We start from the raw sequence: 14,374 nt of genomic DNA on the forward strand, positions 1-14,374 counted from the left end.
ATTATATACCTTCTCTGATGATGAAAATCGATTCTGCTGTGCATATTTCCTCATTTCCTGTTTCAGCAAGATAGCATAGACAGGAAGTTCTCCGGACGCCATCTTGGATGTGGGCAATTTGTGGGAAAGTTTAAAAATAGGAATCAAAGGTATACAATAACATAATAACATATTGGATCAGATAGAAACTTGAATAATTACAGATATGGGCACACATAGGGTATATGATAGTGGAAATCGATTCTATTATGTGTATTTCCTCATTTCCGGTTTCCAGCAAGATAGCATAGACAGGAAGTTCTCCGGACGCCATCTTGGATGTGGGCAATTTGTGGGAAAATTCAAAAATAGAGATCAGAGGTATACCATAACATAATAACATATCGGATCAGCTAATAACTTAAACAATTACAGAAATGGATACACATAGAGCATATAGGTGATATAAAATATATAATAATAAATTACTTAATAGTGTCATAAACAAAACTATTCCGGCCGCCATTTTGGATGTGGGCTAATGACAGAAATTGAGCTCAAAGGATGCCATATCGGAAAAGGGCATACTTTAAATGGAAAGGGGACATGCATATACAGCTAGGGGTAATATAAATAGTATAAAAACACAGTAGTCTCTGCATGAAAAGGGTGTAAAGGAATTTATAAACACCCATTGAAAGTGGATTATAGAACATAAGTTATAAAAAATGGATTTTACAAAATGAGTTATAAAAAAAAAAAAAAAAAAAAAAAGAGTTATAAAAAATGAACCAAATCGAATTCTATATTAAGTCCATTTGGGTGGAGGGTGTCTAAACGATAGACCCACTCCATTTCTAACTTGCCTATGTTTCTGATGGTATCGCCCCCTCTCCAATGTGGTTTATATTTAGCAATACCCAAGAATTTTAACAGGCTGGGGTCCTTGTTGTGCTGTAAAAAGTGCGCAGATACAGAGTGATTTTTGTAGCCTTTTTCAATATTACGGCAGTGTTCACTAATTCTTACTTTCAATGGCCTTATTGTTCTGCCAACGTATTGTAGTCCACATGGACACTCTAACATGTAGATTACATTATTACTATTGCATGTTAAAATTTCATTAATGTTAAAGAGCTTTTTGTTTCTGTTAGACTTAAACTCTGATGTGCATTTTTCCATTTTTTGTGTTTTTCTACATGATATGCACGTGTTACATCTAAAAAAACCTTTATTAATAGTTAAAAAATTGTTTTTTTGTATGTTTTGATTTCTAGTGAAATTATTTGTAAGTTGTAGTTTTAGATTAGGTGCACCTCTGTATATTATAGTGGGTTTATCTGGTAGGGCTTTACTTAGTATTGGATCCTCTTTAAGTAGATGCCAATTTTTGTTAATAATCTTTTTGATATGTTTGTTTTTGTTATTATAGTCAAATATCAGAGGAAGGGTGAATCTGTTGGTTTGAGGGTCCTTAGGTGGTTTTTGAAGCAATAGTGATTCCCTCTGTGTCTCATCTATTGATATTATAGTTTTGTCTATTGTTTTGGGGTTGTAGCCTTTTTGTATGAACTTTTGTTTCATGTTAGTTGCTTGAGTGTGGAATACTGATGCTTCTGAACAGTTTCTTTTCAGTCTAAGAAATTGGCTTTTGGGTATTCCATTAAGCCATATGGGGTTGTGGCAGCTGTCATAGCTGATAAAGGTGTTAGTATGTACTTCCTTAAAATGTGTTTTAGTGCAAAGTGTGTTCTCTTTAACATAAAGTTCTAAATCTAAAAAGGTTACTGTATGGTTACTAAAATTGGAAGTTAAAATTATACCTTCATTATTCTGGTTTAAGTAATTTATGAAGGATTCTGCTGAAGACATGGGTCCTTCCCATATAAAGAGGAGATCATCGATATAGCGATGATATGAGACCAGGTTTGCGCACCAGCTATGTCCCTCCCATACCCATCTATTTTCCCATTCCGTCATGAATAGGTTGGCATAGCTGGGCGCAAACCTGGTCCCCATGGCTGTCCCTGTTATCTGAAGGTAAAAAGCGTCTGCAAACCAGAAATAGTTGTGGTGTAAAATAAGATCAATTCCCTTTAAAATAAATTCGATTTGAGCAGAATCCATATCTTTATGTTTTTCTAAAATTGATTTAACCGCTGAGATCCCTTTTTCATGTGGGATGATTGTATATAGTGATTTTACATCGCTAGTAATGAGAATGTAATTTTCTTTCCAGGTAATATTATTTAGTGTGTTAAGGAGATCTATGGTGTCTTTTAAGTAGGATTTGCTTAATTTCACATATGGCTGGAGCATAATGTCAATATATTCTGAAAGATTTGCCAGAATTGAATCTATGCCGGAGACGATAGGCCTTCCGGGTGGGTTGATGGGGTCTTTGTGGATCTTAGGTAGAAAATATATTACAGGGATCTTAGGGTATAGTGTATTAATATAATCAAATTCTTTTGAGGTCAAAATCCCCTTCTCTTTACCCTCTCTTAGAAGATTTGTTAGTAAGATCTTAATATCACTTGTGGGATCTTTTTTTAATTTAGTGTACGTTTGTGGGTCATTGAGTTGTTTATAGGCTTCAGTCTCATACATCTCCTTTGATAGAATAACTAGTCCACCCCCCTTGTCAGCCGGTTTTATTACAATGGATTCATCTTCTTTTAAAAGTTTAATGGCTTCCCTTTCTTTTTTATTTAAATTGGATTTATCATATTTATGGTTAGTTTCTAGTTTACCAAGTTCTCTATTTACCTTCTTTTCAAAAATTTCTAATGCCCCAGATTTGTAATAGGATGGATAAAAAGTTGATCTTTTTTTTAAAAGACTATTTTTATAAATATTTGTATTTGAATCAATTTCAGTTATAATTTTATTTTCATCTAAGTTTTTAGATGCATAAAATCTTTTCAAAGTCGCATTTCTTATAAATTTATTTACATCAATAAAAGCCTGAAAGCTGTTAAAAGTTTTAGTTGGTGCGTATTTAAGTCCCTTTTTTAAAACATTTATTTGTATGCCGGTTAGTACTTTATTAGACAAGTTGAAGATGCCGTGATTGCTTATTTTTTCATCTATATTTAAAATCGGTCTGCTCTGACTTTTTTTATTGCGGTCATGTTTTCTTCCTGCTCTTCTTCCTCTAGGGATCTTTTCTGGCCTATGATGGGAGTGAAGGGAAGATGGTTTGTACGTAATTCTTGGTTTATGGGGATCTCTAAAAAAGACGTCTCGTCTAGGTGTTCGGAAAAAGATAAAGTATGGTACCTATTATTTCTTAGTACGTCAGTGGGCGATCTAGAGCGGCTTCTCTCGTTTTTTTTATATGTTTTAGTATTGACTTTTTCCCATCTGTAGTTCTCTTTGTCAATTTTTCTCTTTGGGGATGTTGGTCTGTAAGCATATCTGTGAGTTTTTGGTCTTACTATTTGGGATGATTTTTCCCTTGATTTTGATCTGTATCGTTTACTTTCAGTTTTGTTGGTTGTGGTTTTTGTGTGGATTTTTTCTTTTTGAAATTTGCCTTGTTTTGGTATATTGTCAGCTCTTGCTTTATTAGCATATGTGTCAAAGGTTTTGGGGGATCTTGTGTATTGGTGTATAGGGGAGTGCTTTTTGGCTTTGTAATGATTAAAGTGCATAGGTTCGTGGTATGATCGAAGTCTCTGTCTGTGAAAATTACTTTTAACAGGTGAATATGTGGGTTTGTGCATGTCGTACTGGTGATGATTTCTTATGTGTGTATTATTTCCGTTGTTGTAACGTTTCTTTGTGTTATAGGTCCTAACTTGATTGTGTGTGTAATCATATACATCTCTATTATATTTACTTATCTTAAATTTTTTTATGTCACTTTCTATTCTTTCAACGTTTTTCTTAATCTTCAGTGATGTATCGAAAAACTCCTGTGTGTCACTGAAGGGAGTGAGTTGTTCTTTTAGTGAATTTATTTTTTTATCTAGGGTGGTTAATTTCTCATTTTTTACTTGAATAAGGGATTTCATTAGTCCAAAAGTGCATGTCTCTAGATGTTTATACCAATCTGACATAAAAGATACATTATCTGTATCTGAGGTGGGCATTTTAAAAAGTCTCAGACCTCTTGGAGTGATATTTTCCTGTATATATTTACTTAGTGTGGCCACCTCCCATTTTAGTTTCATCTCTTTGATGAGGGAACTTTCTAATTCTTTTAGAAGTTCCTCTATATTATCGAATTTTATGAGTGGTTCTTCTATGATATCCTCATGATTAATATTGTTAAAAATATCATTGACATTGCTATGCTATCTATGCTATGTCTATGCTATCTTGCTGGAAACCGGAAATGAGGAAATACACATAATAGAATCGATTTCCACTATCATATACCCTATGTGTGCCCATATCTGTAATTATTCAAGTTTCTATCTGATCCAATATGTTATTATGTTATTGTATACCTTTGATTCCTATTTTTAAACTTTCCCACAAATTGCCCACATCCAAGATGGCGTCCGGAGAACTTCCTGTCTATGCTATCTTGCTGAAACAGGAAATGAGGAAATATGCACAGCAGAATCGATTTTCATCATCAGAGAAGGTATATAATCTCAAGGACCCCAAGCAGCAAGCATTCACTTTTGAGAAAGCTTCGGCGAAACGCGTCAAGTGAGGAAGAATTTTGGACTTTTATACAGGACTGGTTTTATAGTGTATTATTCACTTTTTACTTATTGTATTAAAGTATATATAATAATTTTTAAACTATCCAGTCATTTTTTTTTGTCCTCCTTCCTATTTAATACTGCTTTGCTGCTATACCTGGGTCCACTATATCCCGAGGTGGGGATTATTCCACCTGAAATTCTCCAAACTAGAGCAGGTCGTTGCTCTAGTATATGTAAGTAGGATCATCTACTCTTACTACAATATTTTATATTTACGTACTAGACCATGTGGCGTATTTTACTCTTGTTTTTCATATAACGAATACTTACACCTATAAACTCACCAACGATCTGGAACCTCAAGAAATCCATAGACGGGGATTATTCCGTCCAAGCTCTTAACACCGAGCTGATATAGCTCCTCAAAGTGTGAGTGTGAATATAACCCATTTGTTCTTGTGGAATTATATCGTTCATACATACTGTACCATTATTTGTATCTTTGTTTCTCCTTTTTTTAAAGTTACTCCGCTGGCCAGTATTTCTACTAAACGTATGTACAATTTCTGATCTTTAGCGCTGTTCACCTTTCTATTTTATCTGTCCATTTATCACAAGGTAGAGGGAACACCTTGTTGGTGAACTGCTGCTCACCCTTGAGAAGAGAGCGCTTATTACCCTTTTGCATTTTAAAAGGGAGTGGAGTCGATTCCATATTGAAAATGGAATCCTATTCAGAGTTATACAATAACATGATCACCCTGGCCGAAAACAGTTGGTCCTCCCTAAAAAGTTCAGAGGAATGGTGCTTAGATCTCTACATGACTTCCATGGCCATTTAGGAATTGACAAGACTTTCGGCCTAATCCAGGATCGATTCTACTGGCCCTGAGAGAATCTGTGGAGATGTATTGGCGAAGGTGCAGAAGATGCATCCAGCGGAAGACTTTACCTACCTGCGCTGCCCTCATGGGTCACCTAACGAGTTCTGGCCCTATGGACTTAGTGTGTATGGACTTCCTATGCATTGAACCTGACTCTACTGGTAAGAGCAACGTGTTTGTGATTACAGATCATTTTACTCGATATGCTCAAGCCTACGCTACCAAGGATCAGAAGGTATGCTACAGTTGCTAAAGTGTTATGGCAGAAATATTTTACCCATTATGGGTTTCCTAAACGATTACATTCTGACCAAGGTCGAGATTTTGAAAGCAGAATAATTAAGGAAATGCTGAGACTGTTACAAATTGAGAAAACTAGGACGACTCCATATCATCCTGAAGGAGATGCTCTTCCGGAGAGATTCAATCGGACTCTGTTGGATATGTTAGGCACTCTTAAAGATGTAGAGAAGAGGAATTGGAGTCAACATGTAGAAACTCTGGTCCACGCTTATAATTGTACCAGACATGAATCCACTGGGTTTTCCCCTTATTTTCTGATGTTTGGCTGGGAGGCAAGACTGCCCATTTATATCCGTTTAGGAGTGTCTTCTGATGGAATGAGCCATGCTTCTCATAATCAATATGTTAGGAATGTAAAAGAAAGTTTACAAAGGGCATATGGATTGGCTGAGATAGCTACTGACAAGATTAATGAAAATAACAAGCGAAGATATGATTCCAAAGTACGTTACAAAGACATTCAGCCTGGAGATAAAGTACTCTTGAGAAATCTGGGAGTTCCAGGGAAGCATAAATTGGCAGATCGCTGGAGAGACACTCTCTTTGAGGTCATTTCCAAAGTTCCCGGGATTCCTGTGTATCGAATCAAAGGGCCTGAGGGTAGGATCAAAGCTTGGCATAGAAATCACCTATTACATGTTGCCTTCTCTGGTGAGGATTCTAATTTGGAGGAGAACACTGGTGAAACCAATAAGAATTCCAGCACACAGCCACTCTTAGAAACTGACTCAGAAGACAACCCTGGAGAAGGTCCCAGCGGGACTTCACCAACTAATGATAAAGAAGAAGCTACAGGTTCCAGCCCTGACAGAGACTGGCGGACAGCGCCAGAAACACAGTTGGTCCCTTCTACCTCCGCTCCTTCTCCTTCTTCCCCCTCATCTGGATTGAATCCTGAAAGTTTTGTCCCTCATTCACCAGTTAGGGACTCTAACTCTATAAGAGGATCTGGACCTCTGTCTACCAGATCCCTTCCCAATGGTGTGGACGAAAGACCCTGTAATGAAGAAATTAGTGGACAACCACCAAGCAACCTAGGTAGAGGCAGAAGAAATCGGAGGGCCCCGAGATTCTTGACCTATGACAACATTGGGGAACCCACATATTCTCAGAACCCCCACACGTGCACTAAGTTAATCAATGTATTGCATACTTTGACTGAAATATTGAGTGATAGAATTTCCCTGTATTAGATTGTATTGTACCATATTGTAAAATGGTTATAAAACAGATGGACTGCTCTTGCCAGTGGAAGGCAAGGATTCTACAGAGAGGAGGATGTAACAGACTGCTATATTTTACTGTTTTTACTTTGTTTTGAGATGTTGAACTTTGCCCTGTCTTGTGAGGAGGAGGGGCTAGGATGGCAGGAAGAAGAGGACAGGGGAGAAGCCATGTTCTCTGAGAATGCTATAAAGAAAGTGTGTTCCTACCTGTTTCAATGGTCTATTACTGCTGGGACAGTGAAATAATAACAGGGGAAGGCTAATGCACTGCAACTTCAAGCTGGAGACGGTCTACTGCTCTGCTAGGAGAATTAGAAGACTCATTTTATGTTCAGCTCCCTGCAGATTCTGGAACTTTCTGCAGGAGTGTGAATGAGCTCTTGCATCCTGCCAGCAGAAGGAAGAGAAAGGATTGCCATTGCTGTTCTGCTGCTGTCCTACATTCTGCTGAATCTCTCTGGAAATATCTGCAGTTACAGAAGTCACTCAAAGGTACTGTCTCCAGAGATTGCTTCAGGATTCTCCCTTATAACTGTACCTGGGTAGCGTTACCTACACCTAAGGGCCCCAACGTTGTGCACATAATTTACCTGCAGGTACCTAGAAGTTTAACTGTTCAGATGTAGTTATTGATGTTAAGAGAAGTTTGTTGTCTGCGTTCCTGCTACTGAAGACTCTTGTGACCGTGTTTAACATTAGCCAGGGACTGCATTGTTATTTCTGCTGTTGTATGTGTATCTCTTTAACCACAATACAGTGTGTATTTCCATGTCTGTATTTATTTCATGTCTCCGTTATAAAGTGGAGGGTACTCATCTACTCAGTGGGGTGGGTTCCCCATAAATAGAAGTTGCACTGAGTGGAGGCACTGCGTCAGAACAAGATGTCCCGATCTCCCAACTATAGCGGAGGCTCAGGATCCCTGTCAGCGACAGAAGAAGGTGTAACTGCTGCTAGCTACGGCTTGTTGCCAGGAGCAGGGCAAAAAAGGGTTACAGATGGAAAAAATCTTTATCAATAGACCTCTGTTTTCCTCTTAGCAGGGATTATATGTAAAGTTATTGCCATTCCGATTTTTACTTTTGCTTTTATTTCTCTTTTGAGCCTTCAGGGCTAACATTAGTAATCTATCTACTGTGTAAGCTATAGGTGGAATGCATACTTACGTGCAATGGAACGCACGCGTCACCATCAAGTACCATTACTAACTACCGCACCCTAAGTGACATTCCGTCATTGCCGAAAACCGGAAGTGACGTCACAAAATTGGCGAAATCTGGGAAATTTGATTTTCTGCAGCTGGAACAAGCAAACAACGCCCAAGGGAACACCAATAAGGAAGACCAGCCACCCATATAAAAGAATGGACTCGGGGGGAGGGATTATATTGTATACTTTTGTATTTTTTTTTTACAGCTGTGGTCACTGAGGAAGTAGTTGTGGAAGAAACGTGTAGGACCTGGTACTATAAGAGCTTATATTTTTATACTAATTTTAATAAAGAAGATTTTTTTTTTTTTTTACTCTACAGCCCTGAGTCTGACTCGGTCATCTTCGGAACAGGAGGAGTGTTTTTTACCCCCCCCATCTACATCAGGGGAGGCACCCTTGGGCGATATTCTTTGATCTTTCTTGTGAGTTATATTCTACATAGCGCATTTACATTTTATCAGCAGTGTGACACTATTATTTGTTTTGTATTCATATTGTAGATCGGCAGCTGTATCATCCTTTGTTTGTAGACCTAGTATTTAAAGGGATTATTGCTGGGATATCCCTGGGGGACATTGTCATCACTATCCACTGACATAAGTCCTGCCTTTATACTTTCCTATTACATTTAGATGTTAAGTGGTTTTTTCTTGTATATTTCCTATGGGGTTGTATGGGTGTCTATATTGTCCTTTTAACAATTTTTAGGCTTGAAAAGGGACACTACAGTTTAATGCAGTTATTCTGGTGAGACAAGTCAGTTCTTGAAGGCCTTTTTAATTTAAACATTAGTGTTTACACCTCTGCTGGCAATCACTTGTCCAGCATGGAGGCACTGAACATTACTCATATAGAAGCATTGATCCAATGTATCTCTAAGAGGAGATGCGGATTGGTGCTGCACAGCGTTTTTCCCGCACATCCCATAGGAAAGCATTGGATTGGCTGAGATTAATCAGGAGAAAAAAAAAACATTTTCTACAGAACTAAGCTGATGGAAATTATTATAAGCAGAACTGTGAGAAACTATGTTTTGAATTTTCACTGACCTCTATTTATAATAACATTTCAGTCACACTTTAAAGGTTACTCAAGGCATATACCTCCCAGGTGTCCCTATTTTAAAGGGACAGCCCCTTTTTTGTGCCTAGATGTCTCTTTTGTCCTTGTCTATTCTAAAGCCCCTTGTTTCTAGAAGCTCAATATTGTTAATGTGTCTGAGTGTATAACAGAGCTCCACAGCAATAATACCAACAGCAATGTGTCTCATGAACTTTGTCTGTGTCCTTGGGGTCAGTCTTGGCCCAAGGAGCGCGACACCAAGGAATGAAATTGAGACAGAGAGACTGGAGTAAAAAATCAAGAGGGGTCCGTCAAACAGGCACAGCTGGGGGACATGCACTAATTTTTTTATCTATGAAAGAGAAGGTTTACTAAATTTTGATTGGTTCAGTGCAGCATTTTGTTGCGAATGCGCAATAGCCTCCCAAAACTAACATTTTTCATTCTTGAACAAAATAAGTATAAGGTATCTATGGGATTTGTGCCCTAATAGCATACTGTGCAAGTTAACCACAACAGTCCAATATGCATGCACAAGGTACAATGGAAGGAATGTTCTTGTGTACCCAGAGCATCATGAGATGATGTTGCATTGGACATGGGATGTGCTGCAGAAGTAAAGGTCTTTATTTTTATTTATTTTTTTACTTTCGTATGCCTGCTTCCCTGCTCACTCCAGTAAGAATAACTTATAGATATCAGGGTTCTGTAACTTCCAGAGAAGTGATAGCTTCACTTTTCGTCCTCCGCTGGTTTGTTTTTTTCCCCATCCATGTAAAAAAAGGCTAAAATTTTAATTTCAAGATTTTCCATGCAAAAAAGGTTCATCATGTACGAAAACAAAGGTGGGTCCTCAGGGAGGTTGAGGGAGAGCGAGTAATGCATTGCGTAAACAACCTGTAAATCCAAACACAGGTGATCCAAGACTGGTACAAAAGTAGTTGTAAATAGGCAGAATGAACAGATACACTAAAACTACTTCCTAATATTGCTCTGTGCATCCAACTGATTTTCCAGTCAGTCCCTGGTAAACTTCAAGGTTGAGTTTAGCCAATGATGATCCAAATGGAAGATCAATAAAACTTGGAGTTTTGGTAGACCTGGTAGAGCTGTTTATGTAAAGAACGTTATGCATAAAAATAACAGCACACTACATATCCACTTTACAATACATAGTGAGAGATTTTTAGAACAGCAACATCAGTGCCATCTCCAACCTTGGGAGTGCAGGATCAATTTTCAACAATATTCCCTTCAACGGGTTACAACTGGAGTACTAATGTGTTGGGAATAATCATTTTAATCAGTTGATGATTCAGTTAAAGGGACACTCCAGACCCCTAAAGCACTTTAGCTTACTGGAAGTTTTAAGTGTTAAGAGTGCATCCTCTTTTTCCTCACATTTTGCAAAAAGTACAGATTTCAATACAAACAGGCATTTTTGTAAAATAACCTAGCTCCACCCCCTTGGCTTTTCAAGCAGACAACTGATCCTTTAACTTCCTGGTTTGGTTAGCTTATTTGCACTGAATTCAAGAGGCAGCAATTGGCCAGAGCACCTGCCACACACAGAGTTCTCATTGTGTAGTATTGGGAAACCTGTGATTGAACAGTCACAGAAAGTCTGGGTGGGGTTAGAAGGAGAGAGCTTGCAAAGGCAGCAGACAAGATAACTGGAGGTTTTGCAAGCTATTTTTTATATATATTTTTCCCCAATGGAAAAATGCATAATTTCATTTATTTTGTATTTGAGCAGTGGACTGTCCCTTTAAATTCAAAGCAGACCAAATGAGCTTTGAGTTCCATTGTGAGGTAAAGACTTATATCAATAAATGATTTAGTAATCACAAACAGAGCCTTGCATATGAATATATTAATCATTTAAAAAAAAAAAAAAAAAAAAAAAAGGGTCAGCAATGTGTGCCATTTATTTCAATGAAATAGATTATATAAAAGCATATAAAATGCAGAGAAAATAAGATTTTATTTTCTAGATAAAATGAAGGCATCCATATAACCAACACATATAAAACAAAACAAACAAAATAAATACTATAACAATCACAAACCTCCAGATCTACAACCAAACTGAAAAATGTGTATGTAAAATAATGGAAGTGGGCTTATAAAAACAAAAACAAAAACATAATAATCCAATGCTTACACTAAACAAATGCATTTTAGTTGGCAATTTGTCTACTACCCAAGACAGACATTTAAGCCAGCTGAAATAAAAGGAAATGTAAGCAATTATTTCACACTGTTGTGGTTATAATCCCATATAATGTGGTATAATGTGGCTTTTTTTAAAATCCTTTACATGCTGGAAAGGGGGAGGAGGGAGCGACGAAAGGGGGTCCCAGAGAGCACTATAGTGTTAGGAATACCGATTTGTATTCCTAACACTATAGGGATCACTTTAATGTCATTCTGATAGTGTGCCTGATAGATTTAGATTAGAGATTCTATAGATTGAGATCTACAGCTGAATATCAAGGAGAATTGTATTTCTTCTCTTCTTTAATTTTTCAACTAAAAAAAAAATTCCCCCCTCTCAATCCAGCTGTAAGTCAGCAGTGAATTTCAGCTGAAGTGAACAAAAAATGTTGATGTATATATATTTTCATATGCAAATTAAAGTCTATGCCTACAAAACAAGCTGTTCATGGTTTATGTCATACAGAGGAGACACTGTCATGACAAGGTAAGAGACCAACCTGTTACAAGGAAATGGCACCAGGATACTCTTACCATCATTAACACTGTGGCAAGTTGTAAGGTTATGATGGTTGGAGTAACCCTTAAAATTAACATTTACAGCTTCTGGAGGTGAGCAATACAGTGTAGCCTTTGGATTCTCAAAAGGCAATTACAGTGCCAATGGTGGTAATTTAAAAAAGGGGGAAAAAACAACAACCCACACACATCTGTAAATGACAGCCATAAGGAATAAAAAGGTATAAGGACATGGGCGAATAAACATACTGCACAGCAAGCTGCTGACGGCTACTCTCTCCTGTTTATTACTATCGCATTGATCAAGTCATCTGTCACCCTGACAACAGGCTTCAGTGATACAGCATTCTGACCACAGTACAATCACAAGTGTGCTGCTTTATTTCAAGCCACATGTCACACTGTTATTACAAGCACCATTAAAAAAAATATTTCTATGGCCGTCTCCAGAGATTTGGCAGATCCCCAAGTATCTATTAAAGAAAGAAAGAAAAAAAAAGCCTCAATACCTGAGAGAAATCGTTGTGTATCTTGTAATTGCATAACTAGGAAACTGTCAAATATGATCTTGTGAGATACAAAACAATTTCTAATGTTCTTGTTCCTTTACCCAAGCTTGCATCTATCACTGTATATTATTAAGACACACAGGTATACGATTATTTCCATTTATACATTTTGTTACACTTGTTCGAATGGGGTTTATTTGACGCTTATAAATGCACAGAGATGAAAAAGATGTCAGACATGGAAACTAAACGGTCTCACGGTTATGGATGATTTGTATTATATGGATCTGAAATCAGCTTTGTGACCGATATTTACCACACATTGCAAAGTTCAATGGGTTACACAACAAAATCAAACAGTGCCCGGTTGTATTGGTTCCAGAAAGATAAAAACAATTTAATAAGAACCATAACACCACACACACACACACACACACACACACACACACACAAATCATGTTTAGTAGAGCAGAACAGATTGCTGCCGCACACATTTAATGATCCATCATATTTTCTAAGACGGATCGCCCATAGCAACATGAAATGTTTCAACATAGTGGATATGTTCCTTCACAAGATAGGAGTGACGTTCACTATTGTTGCACTTTAAGATTATCCATTAACCTGTGAGAAGAAAGTGGTTTTGCTTTTTTTTTTTTTTTTCTCTTTTAGCACTAGCTTTGATAAAACTAGACACCTGTAGCGATTTTGTGAATAGGAATTGCTTGAGCTAGGGCCCCATTTTCTTGATGCAAGCACCTTAATCACCAGCACCTTGCCTATCCTATTCATTTCTTCTTCAAGATTCGAGTAACCCTTCACAGCCACCTGTTACCCAGACAACTTCCGACACGCTCCTGTGTGATAACAGCATTTAGGGCACAGGTAACAATTAGTCACTAGGACAGAAAGGTGAGGGAAGGAAAGTCACTCGTGTTTGTTATAAAATCAAACCCAACCTTTCGCCACTCCCCTGTTATGGCATACAAGTTAACTCCTCGATTGCCTTGGTGTACATACATTGCCCTAAGCAGGTTTATTGCCCCACCAGCATTGGTCACTATAGCAATAGGTAAAATAGGTTCAATGGCATCCATGCAAATATGGTAAATTGAGAGAAGTGAGCCTCTTACAGCCATGTGTTGTCATGGCAGTGGAAGACCACATAATATATATCATGTCTGAACATTCCACCCACTCCTTCCTGCCTGGTTCGATTGTTAGCAGGTCGCTAGCTCCCACATTCAAGTAAAAACAGTACCTCGTCAGCTGCAGCTTCATTCTCCGTGCCATTGCCCACAAACGCCATGTTTCTTCTGTATTTTCCTTACTGGTGATCAGGGATGTGATGGGGGTTCGCTTGTTGTATTGTTACAGCTCGGTGCTGTCTCTGCCCCTGTCAGGCAGTACACAGCACGGTGAAGGAGAGGAGCTCTCACTTGCTCACACACTATATGCACTTGGTTTCTAGTTTCCTGAATCTCCTCCTCTGACTGTGGATTCAGTCACTAGATCTCCTCCCTTAGTCACACCTACTGATAAAATATGAATACTATGCCTGAGTCCATTCACCCTTACTAAACAGGACATGCTCGAAATAAAGGTTATTCTATCCCTTGATTATTTACTCTATCCCGATCTTATAACTGATATCAATTCCATGTTTTCTTGTAAAATATACCTGGTTTTCTGAGTTTAAGGGAGTCCAGTGGTGTTTATATTCCTTCAGTAATATTAAACTGTGCTACTGTGTTGAGTTACACCCCTTTTATTTGTTTTACTACAAAACATTTCCCTTT

At 37.8% G+C, this 14,374-nt stretch overlaps 1 protein-coding gene across 2 annotated transcripts in view; it reads right to left on the reverse strand.

Annotated features, from left to right (window-relative positions):
• The window catches only part of TTC39B (tetratricopeptide repeat domain 39B), a 175,413-nt gene extending 161,368 nt beyond the window's left edge, over window positions 1–14,045 (reverse strand). For both annotated transcript variants that reach the window (XM_063455159.1, XM_063455158.1), the window contains exon 1: window positions 13,837–14,045. In XM_063455159.1, coding sequence (XP_063311229.1) covers window positions 13,837–13,884 — 48 coding nt within the window. In that variant the 5' untranslated portion in view covers window positions 13,885–14,045. The remainder of the gene's footprint in view (window positions 1–13,836) is intronic.
• Between the last annotated feature and the right edge of the window lie 329 nt (window positions 14,046–14,374).

The sequence above is a fragment of the Pelobates fuscus genome, chromosome 5, assembly GCF_036172605.1.
Source record: "Pelobates fuscus isolate aPelFus1 chromosome 5, aPelFus1.pri, whole genome shotgun sequence".
Taxonomy (NCBI): Eukaryota; Metazoa; Chordata; class Amphibia; order Anura; family Pelobatidae; genus Pelobates; species Pelobates fuscus.